Raw genomic sequence first — 17,060 nt, 5'->3', positions numbered from 1 at the left:
AACTGAAGCTTGATCTGTAGAAGCCTTGTGACTCTCTGGCTTGATATTCCAAATCTGGGGATGAATCAGCTTGGACTCCACTACCAGCAAGGTAGGAAGGGCCCCCAAAGTCCTGCATCTCATGCAACACACTTATTCAAGAATGAACCCAGACTGGCTCCAGCAACATCCTGGCTTTACAGGAATAAGTGGTACCTATCCCTTTGGGGGAAATTTTAAGCTCTACACTGTACCCAAAGCCACTGGCACTACCAACCCTCAGTTCTCTGAGACTCTTCCCTAAATGCATGGTCTGACTATACTGATGGTTTAAGTAAGCTGAAACCTAAAGGTGTCCCCTGGGGCCACTGTGGCTGGTTAGTCTTAGTGCGAGCTCTGCAAGAATAGAAAGCAGATGTGATTGTTCTCATCACTGGCCAGGGACCTGGACTGCTGCCACTGTGTCCAAGTGGCACACAGGTGTTTACTGTGCCACTTGGACATCCCTCTTTTAGGATGTGAACCGTAGAAACAAATTGCAGTGCTGAGAGAATTGTCTGGGTCACTCATTGAGATGCTCACGGTCAGGGCCTGCTCTTTGAAGAGTCTGACCAGAATCAAGCTGCTGACTGCATCTGTCCAATGCAGAGACTATCTCTGCAAGGTACACTTGGGACTTTTTTTTGGGGGGGGGGAGCTTTACTGAGGTATAACTGACAAATAAAATTCTAAGGTATTTAAAGTGCATCCTTAGCTAAGGAACCTGTACTCTCAGTGGGCTAGCAGGGTTGGGTTGGGGGAAAGATCCTTGGAATAAGGAGGGCAAGGATTGAAACAGGCAACGTCTCCCCCCACCCCACCCCCTTTTATAGGGAGTAGTTTCCTAACTGGAGTGGGTAAGGGGTCTTTGGAAGAGATGCCTGGACCTGTCCTGGAGTCCTAGCTCAGCTGTGCCCTTGAAGTGACACGATAAGGGGGAAGGTGCATTCCAGGCCTCCCCATCCCCCAACTCTGTCAGCGTGGTTCTAAAATTGCGGGTGAGGGGCTGTGTTGAGTGAGGCAAGGAACAGAGATTCGTCAGCCCCAACGCTGCTCTCACGCTGTGGGAGGCGACAGACTCCAGTGTATGGTCACAGCCCCAGCCAAGGGAAAGGAATTTTGAGAGAGCGAGCGAGCGAGATTATGTGGCTCTGGGGCTTGAGGACCAAGCCTAAAGAGAGGAAGGGAAAGGGAGATATTTACGTAGAGATCGGACAATTTACTAGGAACTGCTCTCCAAATAGAACGTACGGTTTGGGCAAAGACTTGTTGGCATGAAAAAGCATGATATGCTCAGGTAGCTAATTTTCCAGAACCGCTGAAGAGTAAAAAGGGGAGGTGGGAGACGTGCGTTCGGTAAGCAGATCCACATAACAACCTGAGGAGCGTGAGTTTTGTCCAGAGAGTAAGGCAAGTCGCCACCCTTCTCTGGGCCTCGGCATAGTAAGGCAGAAATGAAAGACTCACTCCTCCTCCCGCACAAAGGCTCTGGGCGTCCGCCTGCCAACCGGAGGGGGCCACTACCTCCCAAGCCGAAACCTGCAGACTGTTCTGGTTCCCCCCCGACCATGACGTCAAGCACTCCTAGCGACGCACTAGCAGAAGCTTTCTCCGGGACTCGGAGAACGGGCTTCGCCACCTCCCAATCCTGCCCCTCATTGGCTAGAAACAACTGCTCGTCTAGGACGTTGTTAGCGGCGACGTAGGCGGGCACAATCTTTGTCGCTAAGATACTACGTACTTCCGTTTTCTCCTCCCCCTCTTCGAGGCTCTGGCAAACTTAATGTCCCTTCGGCCAATGGCAAATAGGCGGTAGGCGGGACTTCATTTGTTCGGACCAAAGAAACGCAGGCTTGGCCCGGTCATTGGGCAATAACTGTGGGGCAGCCCCTGTAAAGTGGCTCGGGCGTCCCCACGCCCTCTTTTCCTCCTCACAGCCCAGCCCCTGCCTAGCCCCGTTTTAGTAAGGCGCTGGCCGCAGTCTGACAGGAACAGGACGGAGCCAAGATGGCGGCGGCCGACGGCGACGACTCGCTCTACCCCATCGCGGTGCTCATAGACGAGCTCCGCAACGAGGATGTTCAGGTCCGGAGACAACGGGGGACTTGAGGAAGACGGGAAGGGGGACCTGGGAGCACGGGCGTCCCTCGCGGAGAGGGTTCAGTGTTCGCCGAGAGTGGCGGAAGGGGGCGGCGGCCAATCAGCGTTCCACTCTTATCGCTCTCGGTCCCCGGACTCAGTGAGACGGCGCCTGGGATTGGGTGTCGGCCCAGCGGCGCGCGGGGGCGAGGGCAAGCTTGGAGGGTCCCGGGCCTTGGGGGCCGCGGCCCAGCAGGGGCTTGGACGACTGGGTTGGGGAGAGGCGAGGGGAGGGCTCGGTGATTGGCGGCGGCCCTTGAATGGCCCCTTGGGGATGGGGTGGGCGCGTGACTTGCTCCGAGTTGGGGAGGGGCCGCCTGGTTGATGGGGACCCGGGTAGGTTTTCTCCCTGTAGGGGCTCAGCGCTGTGGGGTATACCCTCCAAATGGGGACTGAGATGTGAAAGCTGACTTTCTAATTCCTGCTCTCCCACCCGCCTCCACTTGTGGTGTAGACCCCGAAGGGGAGAGGGAGGCGGAAGCCCATCCCCAAGGGAGCAACTAGCTAAATTCAGCAGCAAATTACGAGGTGGAAAGTCGCCCCCCTTCTGGGAGCCTCCCATTGCATGGGGGGTGGGCAGTGTACTAAACGGGCTAACATTTCTGGGGAGGGGGGAGGGGGCTCAGGGCCCAGAGGCCAGCCGGCGAGGGATTGAGAAGAGGTAGGGTTCTAGGGTTTGCCCATCCCAGCCCCGCCTCTCACCCGCCGAGTGACCTTGTGCCGATTACCTCACGGATCTGGGCCTCTGTTTTCCGTAAACTGCTCTAATAATAGTCCCGGTCTCATTGGGTGGTTGTGAGGGACTGAACGAGTTAATAATACGAGTCACGTAGAATGGCGCCTGGTCTGTTGTAAGGGTCCAATAAAGGCTAGCTGTAGTTATGGGGAGTGGTGACTGAAGAGTTCGCATCTGGGCCTCAATTTCCCCGTTTATAAAATTGAGCGGGTTGCACTGGCCCAGCCCCCAGCCTCTGAGGTCCCGGCGCTGTGACGCTAGTTCAGTAGTCAGACAGGCAGAGGGTGAGCTCCTGGCTCTTCCACTTCTTGCTGATTGACATGGGCAAGTTCATCTCTCCAAGCCTCGGTTTCTTCTTCTCTCAAATAGAGGTGATTGTCTAACTCCTAGGGCTGTTGTAGGAATTCGTTGGTTCAGTAGACACCTGCCACATATCAGCTGTGGTGCTGAGGGTGTGATTGATGGTGATGCCAGTTGTTATGCAAGAGACAGATGTGAATCGGAACCAAGTACATTGTTCACACATATGAGACGTTGGTGGACAGGAAACAGCAGGATGTTGTGATACTGAGTCAGTAAAAATTATTGGGCCTCTGCTCTGTGTTGGGCACTGTTCTAGGCACAGGTATACAACAGGGAAAAAGTCAGACAAAATCTGGCCTTGTGGAGCTTACCTTGTAGTGAGGGGTAAAAGACAATAAACAAGACAATAAGGAAAATACATATTACGTTAGATGGGGATAAGTACTATGGAAAAAATAAAGGAAGCGGGTGGAGGATGCGGATTCAGAGTGGTCATTGAAGGCCTTGCTGAGAAGGTGGTGTCTGAGCAAAGATCTGAAGGGGGCAGGGGAAGGAGCCTTGAGGCTTTCTGGGCAGAGTACCCAGCAAGCACAGAGTGGGGTGGGGAAGATTCATTTTAAGACGGTCAGTCAGGGAAAACCCTGATGCAGAGTTTAAGACCAGAAGGAGGAGTCACCTCCCAAAAGAAGATGGGGAAGAGCCTTCCAGGAAGAGAGAGGAGACAAATAATGGCACTAGCTCTCAATCCAGGGTGATTTTTGCCTACGAGGGGACATTGGCAACATCTGGAGACATTTTTGCTTGTCACAACTGGGGAAGTGCTACTGGCGTCTAGTGGATAGAGGTCAGGGTTCTGCTAAAAGTACAATGCATAGGACCGCCTCCACCCAAACTGTCCATCGTGATGAGATTGCGAGAAGCCCTCTATGGGAAAGTCCTGAGGTAAATGTAGTGGTTTAAAAGAACACAAATTTATTATCTTACAGTTCTGGAGGTCAGTAGTCTGACACAGGTCTCACTGGGCTAAAGTCACAGTGTTGTCAGGATTATAGTCCTTTCTGGAGGCTCTAGAGGAGAATCCGTGTCTTTACCATTTTCCAGGTTCTGGAGGCTGCCTGCATTTCTTGGCTTGTGGCCCCTTTGTCCATCTCTAAAGCCAGCAGCATTGCGTCTCTGTGACCGTTCTACTGTAGTCACATCTCCTTCTGACCAGCCGGGAGAGGGTCTCTGATTTTAAGGATCCATGTGATGAGATTGGGACCACCTGAGTAATCCAGGATTCTCCCCCCATCTCAGGGTCCTTAACCTTGATCACACCTGCCAAGTCCCTGTTGCCATGTAAAGTGACATACAGCTTCTAGGGCTCAAGATATGGACATCTTTGGGAGGCCATTATTCTGCATACCATAGTCGCTGGGTTGCAAGGTAGAGATTGAGAGGGAAAAGTGGTAGGAGCCTGAGGATGGTGGTGAAGTGCCCTTTTTTTTTTTAAACATTTTCAAGTAATTTAATTTTTCTTTTTGTTTATTTGTTACTTTTATTGCACTGAAGGCTGAAGGGGCATTATTTATTCAGGAAATACGTAAGGAGTGCCAGGTGCGTGCTGGCTCCCTGAGATGGGAGCGTGCTCCGTGAGTTCAGAGAATAAGGCCAGCGTGGTAGCTGCAGCACAGTGACTGGCAAAGTGGTGGCAGGTGAGGACTAATCCCGGGATAGATCAGGTGAGGCCTGTGGACCAGTAGGGCAAAGGCTCTGGTGAGGTGGGGGAGCCAGTTCAAGGCTTTGCGTAGAGAAATGACATGTTCTGACTTCTGACTGCCGAGTAGGGGCTGGGCAGGAGCAGATAGACTTACCAGGATGCCATTGCAGAGCAGCCAGGACCAGCGCTGGCAGGCAGGTAGGGGGAAGTGGTGAGATTGGGGGTATCTTGAAAAGCAGGGTTGTTGAGATTTGCTGATGGATTGGATGCACCGTGGGGAGTGATGTGGAAGGAGAAGTCAAGGATGACTGAGATTTGAATCCCAGCTCTACCGGTTTGCTCCCTTTGTGCCCTGCACCAGTGCCTTCCCCTTTTTGGGGTCCAGATTCCTCATCTGTAAGGAATAATGATGAGGAAGCACCATCTACCTGGTTGAGAAGTTGCAGTGGAATTGGCATGTTAAGTGACTGCCTCAGAGAAGGCGTTCAGTAAGTGATGACCTTGTTCAGTTATCGTGGTAGCTTGTGGTTTTATACTTGGGAAAGTGAGCTGCAAAGAGATCACCTCCCCAGCCAGTAAGGCGGTGGCTGGATTGCATTATCTCAGGGGTGTTTGGGGCACCATGTTTCTTAAAATGTGGTCCACTGGTTGAGAGGCCAGGTTTCTATGTTATTAATACTGTCTCTGCCTCAGTTTTCTCATCTATAAAAGGGAATAGGGAATTCCCTGTCGGTCCAGTGGTTGGGACTCGGCACTTTCACTGCTGTGGGCCCAGGGTTCAGTCCCTATTTGGGGAACCAGCATCCTTCAAGCTGCGTGGCTTGGCAAAAAAAAAAAGAAAAGGAAAAAAATGGGAATAATTTTTAATTTAGCAGTTCAGAGGGGTGTTGCGAGGATTAAATAGGTTAGTACGTGGAAAATGCTTAGAACAGTGCTTGATGTATTTTAAGTTTTCATTAAATGTCTGCTGGTGGTGGTGGTGAAATAACAAGGGCCTCAATTGTCCGAGGTGAGGTGCTACAGGCATTTTAAAAGCTATTCTTCTAATGGTTACTCTAGAGCAGCAGTTCTTACCAGGGGACAGATGTCTGAGGATATATTTGGTTGTCACGACTGGTGGGGGGAGTGCTGCAGGCAGCTAGTTGGGGAGAGACCAGGGATGCTGCCTGACATCCCGCGCTGCCCAGGCCCTTCCCCACCGCAGAGGATGGCCCAGGGGTCAGTGGTGCCAAGGTTGAGAAACCCTGCTGTATGCCAGCCTGCTAAGTGTTTTGTGTGCATTCGTTGAGTCTTCACAAAACACATCTGAGATAGGTGCTAGTTTTCTTTCCAGTAAATGTTTTTTGATTGTCAAATTTCAAACAACAGAGAAAATAGTACCAAATCCAGATTCAGCAGTTTTTTAAAAGTTTTACCACATTTTTTCACCTGTCCCTCATCCTTCTCCCCTCCCCCCCTTTTTTTTTTGCTGAGTATTTTAAAAATAAATCCCAGGCCCCAGATATTTTCTCCTACGTGTTTCATTATGCACCTATAAAGCAACAGACATTTAATAACCACAGTGCCGTTATCACAGCTAACAAAGTTTTTACAGTGATTCTTTGGTATCATCTAGTAGTCGGTTCATAATCAGATTTCTCTGATTGTTCCAGAAATGTTCTTTTACAGTTAGCTTGTTTAAATTAAATCAGATTCTGAATGTGACTATGAATCTTCAGTCTGAAATTCTTCCCTTTTTTTAAAGGGCTTCAAATACTTGGCTTATTTATGTATTTTTGGCTGTGTTGGGTCTTCATTTCTGTGCGAGGGCTTTCTCTGGTTGTGGCAAGCGGGGGCCACTCTTCATCGCGGTGCACGGGCCTCTCACCATCGCAGCCTCTCTTGTTGCGGACCACAGGCTCCAGATGCGCAGGCTCAGTAATTGTGGCTCACGGGCCCAGTTGCTCCGCGGCATGTGGGATCTTCCCAGACCAGGGCTCGAACGTGTGTCCCCTGCATTAGCAGGCAGATTCTCAACCACTGTGCCACCAGGGAAGCCCTCTTCCCATTTTTTACATAAGGCTACTCAGTCATTGTCACACCACCCAGTAAATACTGAAACTAGGACTTAGCCAAGGGCACCGGATTTCAGGGCAGCACTCTTCACCACCGAGCTGGGCCCCTGTGGGCACAGCGTGTAGGCCCAGAGGAGGCAGTGCCATGGGTGGACGCATTCCAGGGTTTCAGACCCTGGACTGGCCACTTTACAAGTTACTCAACTCTTCTGGGCCTTGATTTTCTTGTTAAATGAGGAAAAGGGTGGAAGACACACCTGGCAGGGCTGTTGTGAGGATTAAGTGAGATAAAATGTAAGGACAGCAGGTATTCACCATGGTCAAAGACATCGTGGCAGCATGCCCGTGTCCTCATCTTAGAAATATGACAGCACAGGCTCCGACTTCTTTTCAAGGAGTACATGGGGATTTGAAGCAGAACTTAGGAATAAGGCTGCCCTCTGAGAGTTTAAAAAGAAGTTGGTATAGGGTGATGGTGAAGAACATGGGTTCAAGTTTCAGGCTCTGCCATGCCTTCACTGGGGGACCTGCATTTTTAAAAACTTGAAAAATATTTATATTTTTGCTTTTTGATGTGCCCAGCCCAGTACTAGGTTCAGGAATCACCAGTTGGTAGTAGTCGTGTCCCTTCTTCATCCCAGAGGCAAGTCACCTTCCAAAAGGGGGAACAGGCACATCCATAAATAATTATAACACCAGGCAAACTGCTAGGGAAGTATTTGTTTGTGCTGCAGTTTCCAAGGACGTGGTGAGATTACTTTTTCTGTTTCAGTTTACCTTTTTCTTTACCCTGCTCAAGAAATACAAATATGTGAGAAATAACGATGAGAATAATGGTTAACACTTGGGTGCTTGCTACGTGCCGGGCTCTGTCTCTGTGTCTTCCTTATTTGATTGTCCCAGCAATCCTGTGAGGCAGGCATTGTTGTAATAACCATCTTACAGTGAGGAAACTCAAGCTTTGAGGTGCCTGGGATTTATCTGGAGACCCTTAGCTGATTGGTGAAGCCAGAGTACTGGCTCCTTCGTTACTTTAAAAAAGAAAAAAGCTCCAGAAAGAGAGATTGTGGGGCCCATTTCAGTCTTGGGTGATGCAGAACTTTTCACACCCATCCACCCACACATACCCACACACATTATGTTCATTTAAAAACATGATTCTTCATGGAATGAGGTGGAAGGATGTTTAGGACTTTTTTTTTTTTTTTTTTTTTGGCTCTGTTGGGTCTTCATTGCTGCGTGCAGCCTTTCTCTAGTTGTGGCCAGTGGGGGCTACTCTTTGTTGTGGTGCATGAGCTTCTTATTGCCGTGGCTTCTCGTTGCAGAGCACGGGCTCTAGGCGCGTGGGCTCTAGAGTGCAGGCTCAGTAGTTGTGGCGCACAGGCTTAGTTGCTCTGCAGCATGTGGGATCTTCCCAGACCAGGGATCGAACCCGTGTCCTTTGCATTGGCAGGCGGATTCTTAACCACTGTGCCACCAGGGAAGTCCCGATGTTTAGGACTTGATAGAAGGTGAAGAGGCACTTGTGTGGCCCACTGAGCATTTTCCCGGGCTTAGGGTCACTGTTAAAGCACCCATGTTGCAGACCCCTCCACACTGCTCATTATCAGCCACGAGCTCTACCAAACAGTAACAGTTCGGAGCATATTCCTCCAGATTCTTTTGGACTCTTACTCTTTGCCAGGCGCTCTCCTGGGATTTTGGGGCACAGAGTACAGAAGACAGAGTCCCTGCCCTTGTGAAGCCCACATTCTAGTGGGGAAGGATAAACAGTGAACAAAGAAGAACAGTTGACCCTTGAACAACACGGATTTGAACTGTGCAGGTCCACTTATGTGGGTTGTTTTCAGTAGTAAATACTACAGTGCTACATGATCTACACTTGGTTGAATCCACAGATGGGAAGCTTCAGATACGGAGGGACCACTATAAGTTATACTCAGGTTTTCAGCTGCGGAGAGGGTGGGCACCCCTAACCCTCATGTTCAAGGATCAGCTGCATATGTCGGAAGTGATGAGTTAAGATGTATAGAGAGTGACGGGGGCATGCTGGTTTACCCAGGGTAGTCATTGGTGAGGATTAAGCAGGGGCGTGAATGCAGTGAGAGGGCCCTGGGCTGTCTGTGGGGAAGGGTGTCTCAGGCTGAGGAAGCAGCAAGTCAGCAAGTGTGAAGACCTGGGCTAACAATACGTTTGCATTTTAGTTACTGTCAAGGGAACCACTGTGACAGGAACCCAGGGAGCAAGAGGAGGGCGTGGGAAGTGAGAGTGGATCCGTGGACAGGGACCACGTCATGTTGGGCCTTGTAGTCCATAGGAGGGCCTTCGGGCTGGCTTGTGGAGGGAATATGTACTACCTGTGGGCTCATACTGTACGTGGTCATGTCAGGGAAGCTCCATGGCTTGAACGTGACGTGGGTTTTAAAAAGTGAGTAGTGTTTCTATGTGGATGTAGTGGTGGGAAGGGAGATTTTATTTATTATGTCTCATGTACTAGCCTGAGGACTGCTGGGGATGCAGGCATCCCCAGCCCATGGTGATAAACGTGGCCATGGAACCATAGATGACCAGTGTGGTAGGTCTTGGTGGGGACATGCTTGGGGACAGTGCACAGTGAACTCTTATGGCTACAACTGGATGAAGGGACAGTGAAGGTTTCTTATTGATTTTAATAGCTGCTCTCTCAGGAACGTTCCAGAGAACTCAACCAACAGTCATTTAAATAAGGGTTCACTTTTGCCTCATATAACAAGTTCAGCAGCTCAAGGATATCACAGAATTGGGTTAGAGCGTGCAGTTCTTTTGACCTGCTTCGTGTGGTCACGAGATTGCTGCATCAGCTGCTGTCTTACGTCCTCGTGGAACCACACTGAAAGCAGGGGCCGACTGGGGCAAGGAGCCGGTTCTTGTCCTCCTCCCTTTTGTCAAAGAGGAAAATCTTTCCTGGAAGCTCCTTGGCCAATTTGTCCTTATGTCTTTGTTTCCAGAACTAGGTCATTGACTGGGTTAGTTGGGATTAAGGTTGGCTGTAAATTACAGGAAAATTCTATAAATATGTGAGACTTAAATGAGCTTGAAGTTTATTTCTGACTCACAGTCAAAAAGTCTGGTGGCAATCCAAGCTGGTGTGGCACTCTAGGTGTTAGGGTCCCAGGCTCTTACACATTGTTCTCTGTTTGGCCTCCATCCTGCCCTCCCCATTCTCAGGTTATCTCAAGACCCCAAGATGGCTGCTGAAGCCCCAGCCATCATAGCCCCATTCTAAACAGGAAGGAAGGATGAAGGATATGACCCCGTCTCCCCATAAGGACACTTCTAGAAGTCACACACACCATTCCCACTGGCCAGACATTAGTCTCATGGTCATATCCAAATGCACAGGTGATTCAGAAATATCTTTGCCGAGGGTTCATGTGCACAGGTGAAAACCAGAGGTTACGAGTGGCAGTATAGCCCAGTGCAGGAGCTCTTAACCTGGGGCCCATCTGGCATTCAGGTCCAAGAATTTGGATGAGAAAAATAACATCTTTATTTTTACCAGTCCCTAACTCAAATTTAACTTCTATTATGAATTACATTTATACGTACTAGTATATTATAGCGTATTATAAATAGTGTTAGCAAAACCTATGACTCTGTCACCAGTGGTCATCATGAATCTTCAGAGCTCATTTCAGCTGTTGCAGATACTTCTAGTGCTGTTTATGCTCACCTCTGTTTCAAAATTGTGATCATTTAAAAACCTGCTAAGGGGTTCATAGTGCACCCCCCAACTGAAAAACACCAGAAAACAGAAATACGAATTGATAGTATTGGCTCAGAGCCAAGTGGCTGGGGTTCAAATCTTGCCACTTGAGAGCTGTGTGAGGTTTTGTTTTCTCTGCCCCAAAATGGGTGATCCTGTGTTTACCTCAGAGTTGTGAGGATCAAATGAGTGAAAACATTGGCACCTAGAACACTGCCTGGCACATAGTGAGTACCAAGGAAGTGTTTGTAATTATTACTCTGTCACTGTGAGAGAAGGGAAACGAGACATCGGTGGACAGCTAGCCAGCTGCTGCATGTGTCCTTGATACGTGGACGAAAATCAGGGTGCCGTCAACCGAGCAAGGTTGCCATAGCTGCCATTACTCATCTTCCTCTGGTGCGAGGCTGTTCCAGTATCATGTCACTTTGTACTCACAAAGCACAAAGGATAGGTATTATTACAGTCCCCCATTTCCCAGATGAGAAAATTGAGACTCAAAAAGGTACAAAGAGTGGCCCAAGTTCGCACAGCTAATGTGAAAAGCAGCTTAGCCTTGAACCCAGATAGTGCATCTAAAGCCCGCCCTGTTGCTGCCTTTCTTAAGCGCTCACGGTGCCATCTATGCCGAAGAAGCCAGCAGCTGTTCTTAAAACCAAAAGCAGAACCTCCAGAGACGGCAGTGCAAGGGAGGGGGCTGTCCACCGTGGAAGAGTCGGCCTGATTCTCCTGGGCCGGTTCCCTGGGCATCGTTCCTAAATGACAGTGTGATGTTGAGATTAATAAGAGTCAGGGCACCTGGCTTCTGCACACGGCTCTGCACCTTTCCACCGAGTGACAGCTTCTCTGCACGTCGGCGTGCTTACCTTTAAAAGGGAGGATTCTAGTAACAATACCCACCTCAGAGCACAGTTCTAAGGAGTGAATGGATTAATTATCCACGCCAAGCACATAGTAAGCAATCAGTAAATGCTAGCGGCTATTGTTACTGTCATGATGATTATCCCCTGCCAGCATCCTGTGCCCTGGACCACGTGTGCTTTTCCATGTAGCCCAGCTGAGAGAAGAACACAGAGATTCAACTTGGAGGTGACAGAGAAACAGGCAACTAAGTCAATACTTACTCTGATATACTCTTGAGGACAATTTCAAACGTACAGAACATCAAAGGACTAGTACAAGGGCCAGAAAACTACAGCGTGTGGGCCAGATTCTGCCCCGCAGCCTTGCAGGTGTAGTTTTATTGGAATGCAGTCATGCCCACTTGCTTACATATTGTCTGGGTCTTTGGCTGTTTTTGTGCTACAGAGACACAGTTGAGTGGTTGAGATAGAGACCGAGTGGCCTGCAAAGCTGAAAATACTTCCTGGCAATTTACAGAAAGTCTGCCCACCTCTAGACCGGTACAGTGAGCACCTGTGTGCTTACCACTCAGATTCAGTGAGTGTTCGTGTTCACCATCTTGAGTCGTTTATCTGTTTCTGTAGGTCTGTCTTTATATACATTTAATTTCGGGCTAAAAATAAGATGCAGGCCTTGTAGTACTTAATCTGAAGATCCTTTTACTACCAGGATGGTGAGTGCTTGGACTACCTCAAGCCCAGGTGGTCCAAAAACCCAGTGACGTGGTATGAAAAGTGCGGTGTGTGTGTTTTTCTGAGGTGAGGCCACCATAGCATTTCTTGAGGTTCTCATCATTGTGATTCCCAAAGAGAGTCTTAAACCCCTTAAACCAGAGGGGATGCAGGACGCCAGTCACTTGCAGACCTGTTCGCAGCTGCGTGGGGCCTGGGAAAGAATAGGCTGGGGGAGCCCGTGCTGCTCTCCTTGACCTGGTCCCTCCTCATTCTTTCCTTCCTTCCGGGAGGAGGATTCCCGCTTGGCCTGGCGCGGCTTACTCACCCTTGAGGGCGTCGCCTTCCACTCACACACATGAGCTCACTGCCTTCCGGCCTCAGCCGAGCGGCCCTGTTGTCAGGATGGAGACACAGGAAGAGAGGTTTCCCAGTCAGATGGCAGCAGCTGGGGCTGGGTCTCAGTGCTCGCTCAGGCAGCTTTCTGCGCCTCCATGGTGGTGGAGAGGTGGCTAGTCATGCCCCCGGGGACGAGAGGATCAAATGCGGTCCTAACACCAACAGGCTGAGCCTGGGACCCGCTGTGTGTCAGCGGAGTGTGTGAGATTCCGAGGGTCACCACAGCAAAGCATCACATCTTTGGTAGCTTCAAACAGCCACGAGTGTTCTCTCTCAGTTCTGGAAGCCAGAAGTCTGAGATCAAGGTGTCAGTAGTGTTGGTTCCTTCGAGAGGCTGTGAGAAGACCTGTCACCCCGAGCTTCTGGTGGCTGCCCGCCATTATAGTATTGTTTGTTCTGTTATCACTGTTAGCCAACAGTCCTGGTTACAATCCCACTCTACACCATCTGAGCTGTGTGACCCTTGCAAGGGACTTTCATTCCCTGAGCCCGTTTCCTCTTCTCTGGGGCAGGGCTTGTAACCCTCTGCTTGTCGTGAGAGTTAAATGAGACAGTGCAAGTGAGTGCTTGGGCTGGGACTGGGCCCAGAGTAAGCTGGGAACGTGGCTACCGCTGTTAGAGTCCAAGGCTCAGTGTGTTAGCCTTGCTGAGTGCAGGAGGGGGCAAAAGCAGGAGGGTGGGGACGGTGGGGAGGCGGGTGCAGTGTCGGACAGGGTGGTCCTCGAAAGTGCCACGAGGGGTGTTGGCTCAGTGAGACCTGCCGGATGCTTTTGCTGAGGCTGCTGCTGCCATTGTAATTTAATGACCCAGGGTCACAGAGTGACTTGGTAGACTTGCCAAGTTATTACTCAGCACCCCACACATGCTTAGCAAGGCTTCCAGGGGCTGACTGGGTCCAGAGGTGTCAGACTCCCTTAAGTCTGGACTTGCTAACATTCTCCCTTCCTTTTCTTGTTCTGTCATTAGCTTCGCCTCAACAGCATCAAGAAGCTGTCCACCATCGCCTTGGCCCTCGGGGTTGAAAGGACCCGCAGTGAGCTTCTGCCCTTCCTTACAGGTACGGGTCCTCCTGGGGCCCAGGTCAATTGGGGGCTCCCGGGGGTGGTTCCTGCCAGGTAAGAGAAGCCCCTCTGGATTTAACAAGCTGTTTGTAAGTGCCGTGTGCCGGGTGCTGGGGCTGGGGCAGGGACTGGTGAAAAGCGCTCTGGAGGCAGATAGAGCCAGGTTTGAATCGAAGCTCCAGTGACTTTAGGCGAGTTACCTCACTGTTCCATAGAGTTCTTATGTGTAAAATGGGCATAGTCGACATGTGATGTAGCACGTTGTGAACATTAAATAATAACAATAACAGCCTACAGTTACTATATATATACCTAATGTGCCAGGTGGTGTTCTAAACCCTTGCTTGTGAGGATTGAGTTCGTTCACATAGAGCTGTGCTCGGTAAATGTACACCACCATTGTTGTCCAAGTTAATCTCACAGTAACTCCTTGAGGTAGGTAAGACTGCTGCCCCCATTTCATAGATGAGGAAACCGAGGCGTGGAGAGATGAGGTAACTTATTTGGTCCTACAGTTAGGAGGTGCTCCAGAGGGGATATTTATCAAGTCACGCTGGCTCCAAACTCGACAGTGTTGGTTAATGACTCATAGCACAGACTTGGGTCCCAACTACCTGGGCTCAAATCCTAGCTCTACCACTTTCTAGCTGTGTGACCTTGGGCGAGATACTTCATATCTGCCCGCCTCCGATCCTTCATGTGTGAGAAGGGCATTAATAGTTCAACCTAATATGAAGATGAAATAAGATCCCACGTGAAGTGCTCAGCATGTGGTAAGTGCTGCTGAGGTGTTAGCGATTAGACCGTTCCTGTGCTCTCCTGTCTGTGAAGATGTACTTAAAGTGCTTGACACAATATCTGATACAGACTGGATCACCAGTTAATGGTAAATCCTCTGTTCCCATCATTCTTATTATGACTTCGTACTTCATACTAATTAAAATCGCCAGTAAAGGCTCAGAGTTAGCTGTGCTTTGTCCCTAGTGAAACTCTTTCATCTCTGATCCTCTCACTTGGGCCTAGTGATGGTGCTGGGAGGCGGGAGGGAGGCAGGGACTCTCACCCCCTCATCATTTCACACTGGGGGAGTTGAGGCTTGAGGGGATGTGCAGGGACTTGCCCACAGTCACAGCTGATGACTGAGGAGCTCAGGGGTATCTGCCTCTGAACACCACATGGGGAGGAGGCATCTGCACACGTGACATTGAGCAGATGACCTCAAACCAGTGGCTTCCACTGGTGAAATGTTGGAGAGACTTGAAGGCTTTAGAACGCTGAGACCCAGACGGCCTCGGGGGCAAGGGGTACAGGGAGTGTGGTACGGCAGTGTAAAGCAGTGGCTAAAAAGTTGTAGAGAAAAGAGTTGGAAGGACCTGGGTTTGAAACCCAGCTGTGCCACCAACCTGCTGGGCACACCTGGCTAAGCCATTCCACCGCTCCCAACCTCAGCTCCCCTCTCTGCAGAGGGGGTAAAGCAGGCCCTAACTCACGGGATGGCTGGCGGATCCAGTGCTCCACGCAGCACGTGCTGCGGGCAGTTTCTTGGTGGAGGTGGCGGGGAGGCTGCCTGGAGGGAAGCCGGCAGGAGTGAAGGGCGGACGGGGCCAGGATTGAACGTGGCGCTTTGCATGGTGAGGGCTGCAGGGAGAGACGCAGGGGCAACGTTAACGTGGGGGTTGACGGGTGTGGGCCAGAGAAGCTGGGAGGGCAGTTGTGTGGAGGTGGGAAGGGTGGAGATCTGAGGTGCTGGCAGCTCCCATATGTTTAGCTTCCAGGGATGCAGCTTGGCCAAGGAGTCTGGACTGGAGGTAGAGTTGAGTATGAGTTGAGGATGTCCTTAAGGTCTCCAGGAAAGGAACAGAACAGGGAGGGTGATCTGAACTCTCCACAGTGGGAGCCGGCGAAACCGAGGCTGGGAGGGAGCCTGAGAGCAGGACACGCCAGAGCCACGCCGGCCAGAGTTTAGTAAAGCACTGACTCTCGTGCTGGGCCCCAAGCTGAGCTCTTCACAGAAAGCAGTTATTTCCCTTCAGTCTCAGAACAACGCTGTTGTTGTGATTTGGGGGATGAGAAAAGAGTCTCAGGCCAAGTGAGCTGCCACACACCCAGCCAACAAGAGAGCAGGATTTGAACCTACCACAGGATGGGCATATGCCTCACGTACACTCAGGGAGCTGAGATGCCAGCCTAGACGCTAGGGATGCTAGCGTCTTCTGCCATAGTCATTCCCATCGCCTCAGCAAAGGGAGGATGGAGCTTGAGAAGGGCCTTTGGATTTAGGTGTTAGGACAGAGCAGTTCTCTTCGCGCACAATCGTCCCTTCTTTCAGCAAAGTTGAGCAGATTGAGTGCCCACTGTGCTCATCTCTGGCAGAAGCTGGGGCACAGAGGAGCCAGTACTGGACTCGGGTGGTCATAGCCCGCAGTGAGGTCTGATAAGGGTGGCCTGGTTGGGCAGTGAGCCTAGAGAAGGGACCTGACCTGTCAGGGTGGCATCCTGGAAATCTTCCAGGAAGCGGTAGCTAAACCAAGTGTCGAAGGACAGAGCAGACTTTCTCAGGCTGAAGAGAACGAAGTTCCTGGCAGAGGGAACAGTGCTGAGGGTAGAAGCAAAAAGAGCTCCCGTTTCCCAGGCTCTGCGCTCATACACGTGGTCGCGTTTGCTCCTCACTCTGGCCGTCGCTGTAGTGGAAGGATTGGCACCATTTTACAGGTGTGGAGACTGGGATGCAGCGAGGTGGTCTCGCTCCCCCAGTGTCCCGCACCTAGCCACGGGCACTCTGTCAGCTGCCCCCAGCCTCTGCCTTCATCTCTGCCCACCCAGGTGGAGGGTGGCTGCCAGTTTGAGGAAGCAGAGTGGAGCCTGCTTGTTCCCAGCTTGGGTTACTGAAGGGTGGGGTCATACTTGGGGTGGAACTGTAAGCCAGTCTGTCTTGTCCCACAGACACCATCTACGATGAGGATGAGGTCCTCTTGGCCCTGGCGGAACAGCTGGGTACCTTCACCACTCTGGTCGGAGGCCCTGAGTACGTGCACTGCCTGCTGGTGAGTCTGGAAGGTGGGGAAGGCCCCTGCCTGGCGCTGGTGGGGTCAGACCCATGGTCCTGGCAGCCAGGGCGGGGAGGGGAGAGTGCAGGAGAGGCTGGGGTCATCTTCTCGGAACAGCTGGGCCTTGGACATTCACTTTAATCTGGCAAGTCAGCAGTGACATTTAATACATCAGCACGAAAACGCGGGTGTCCTCCTTACCGTTGACTGGGCGTGCCTGACCAGCACCAGGCCCCACCGGCACTCGACGCGTGAGGCTTTCAGTTTGGAGTTAGGCTGGGTTCT

General features: G+C 50.9%; 1 protein-coding gene across 1 annotated transcript in view; it reads left to right on the top strand.

The window, feature by feature from the left end:
• The first annotated feature begins 1,912 nt into the window (after positions 1-1,912).
• The window catches only part of PPP2R1A (protein phosphatase 2 scaffold subunit Aalpha), a 32,720-nt gene continuing 17,572 nt past the window's right edge, over positions 1,913-17,060 (top strand). Inside the window, exons 1-3 of the mRNA XM_067719072.1 lie at positions 1,913-2,103; positions 13,634-13,724; positions 16,672-16,772. Coding sequence (XP_067575173.1) covers positions 2,026-2,103; positions 13,634-13,724; positions 16,672-16,772 — 270 coding nt within the window. The 5' untranslated portion in view covers positions 1,913-2,025. The remainder of the gene's footprint in view (positions 2,104-13,633; positions 13,725-16,671; positions 16,773-17,060) is intronic.

This window comes from Pseudorca crassidens, chromosome 20, assembly GCF_039906515.1.
Source record: "Pseudorca crassidens isolate mPseCra1 chromosome 20, mPseCra1.hap1, whole genome shotgun sequence".
Lineage (NCBI taxonomy): Eukaryota > Metazoa > Chordata > Mammalia > Artiodactyla > Delphinidae > Pseudorca > Pseudorca crassidens.
This window is presented reverse-complemented; position numbering and strand designations above follow the sequence as displayed.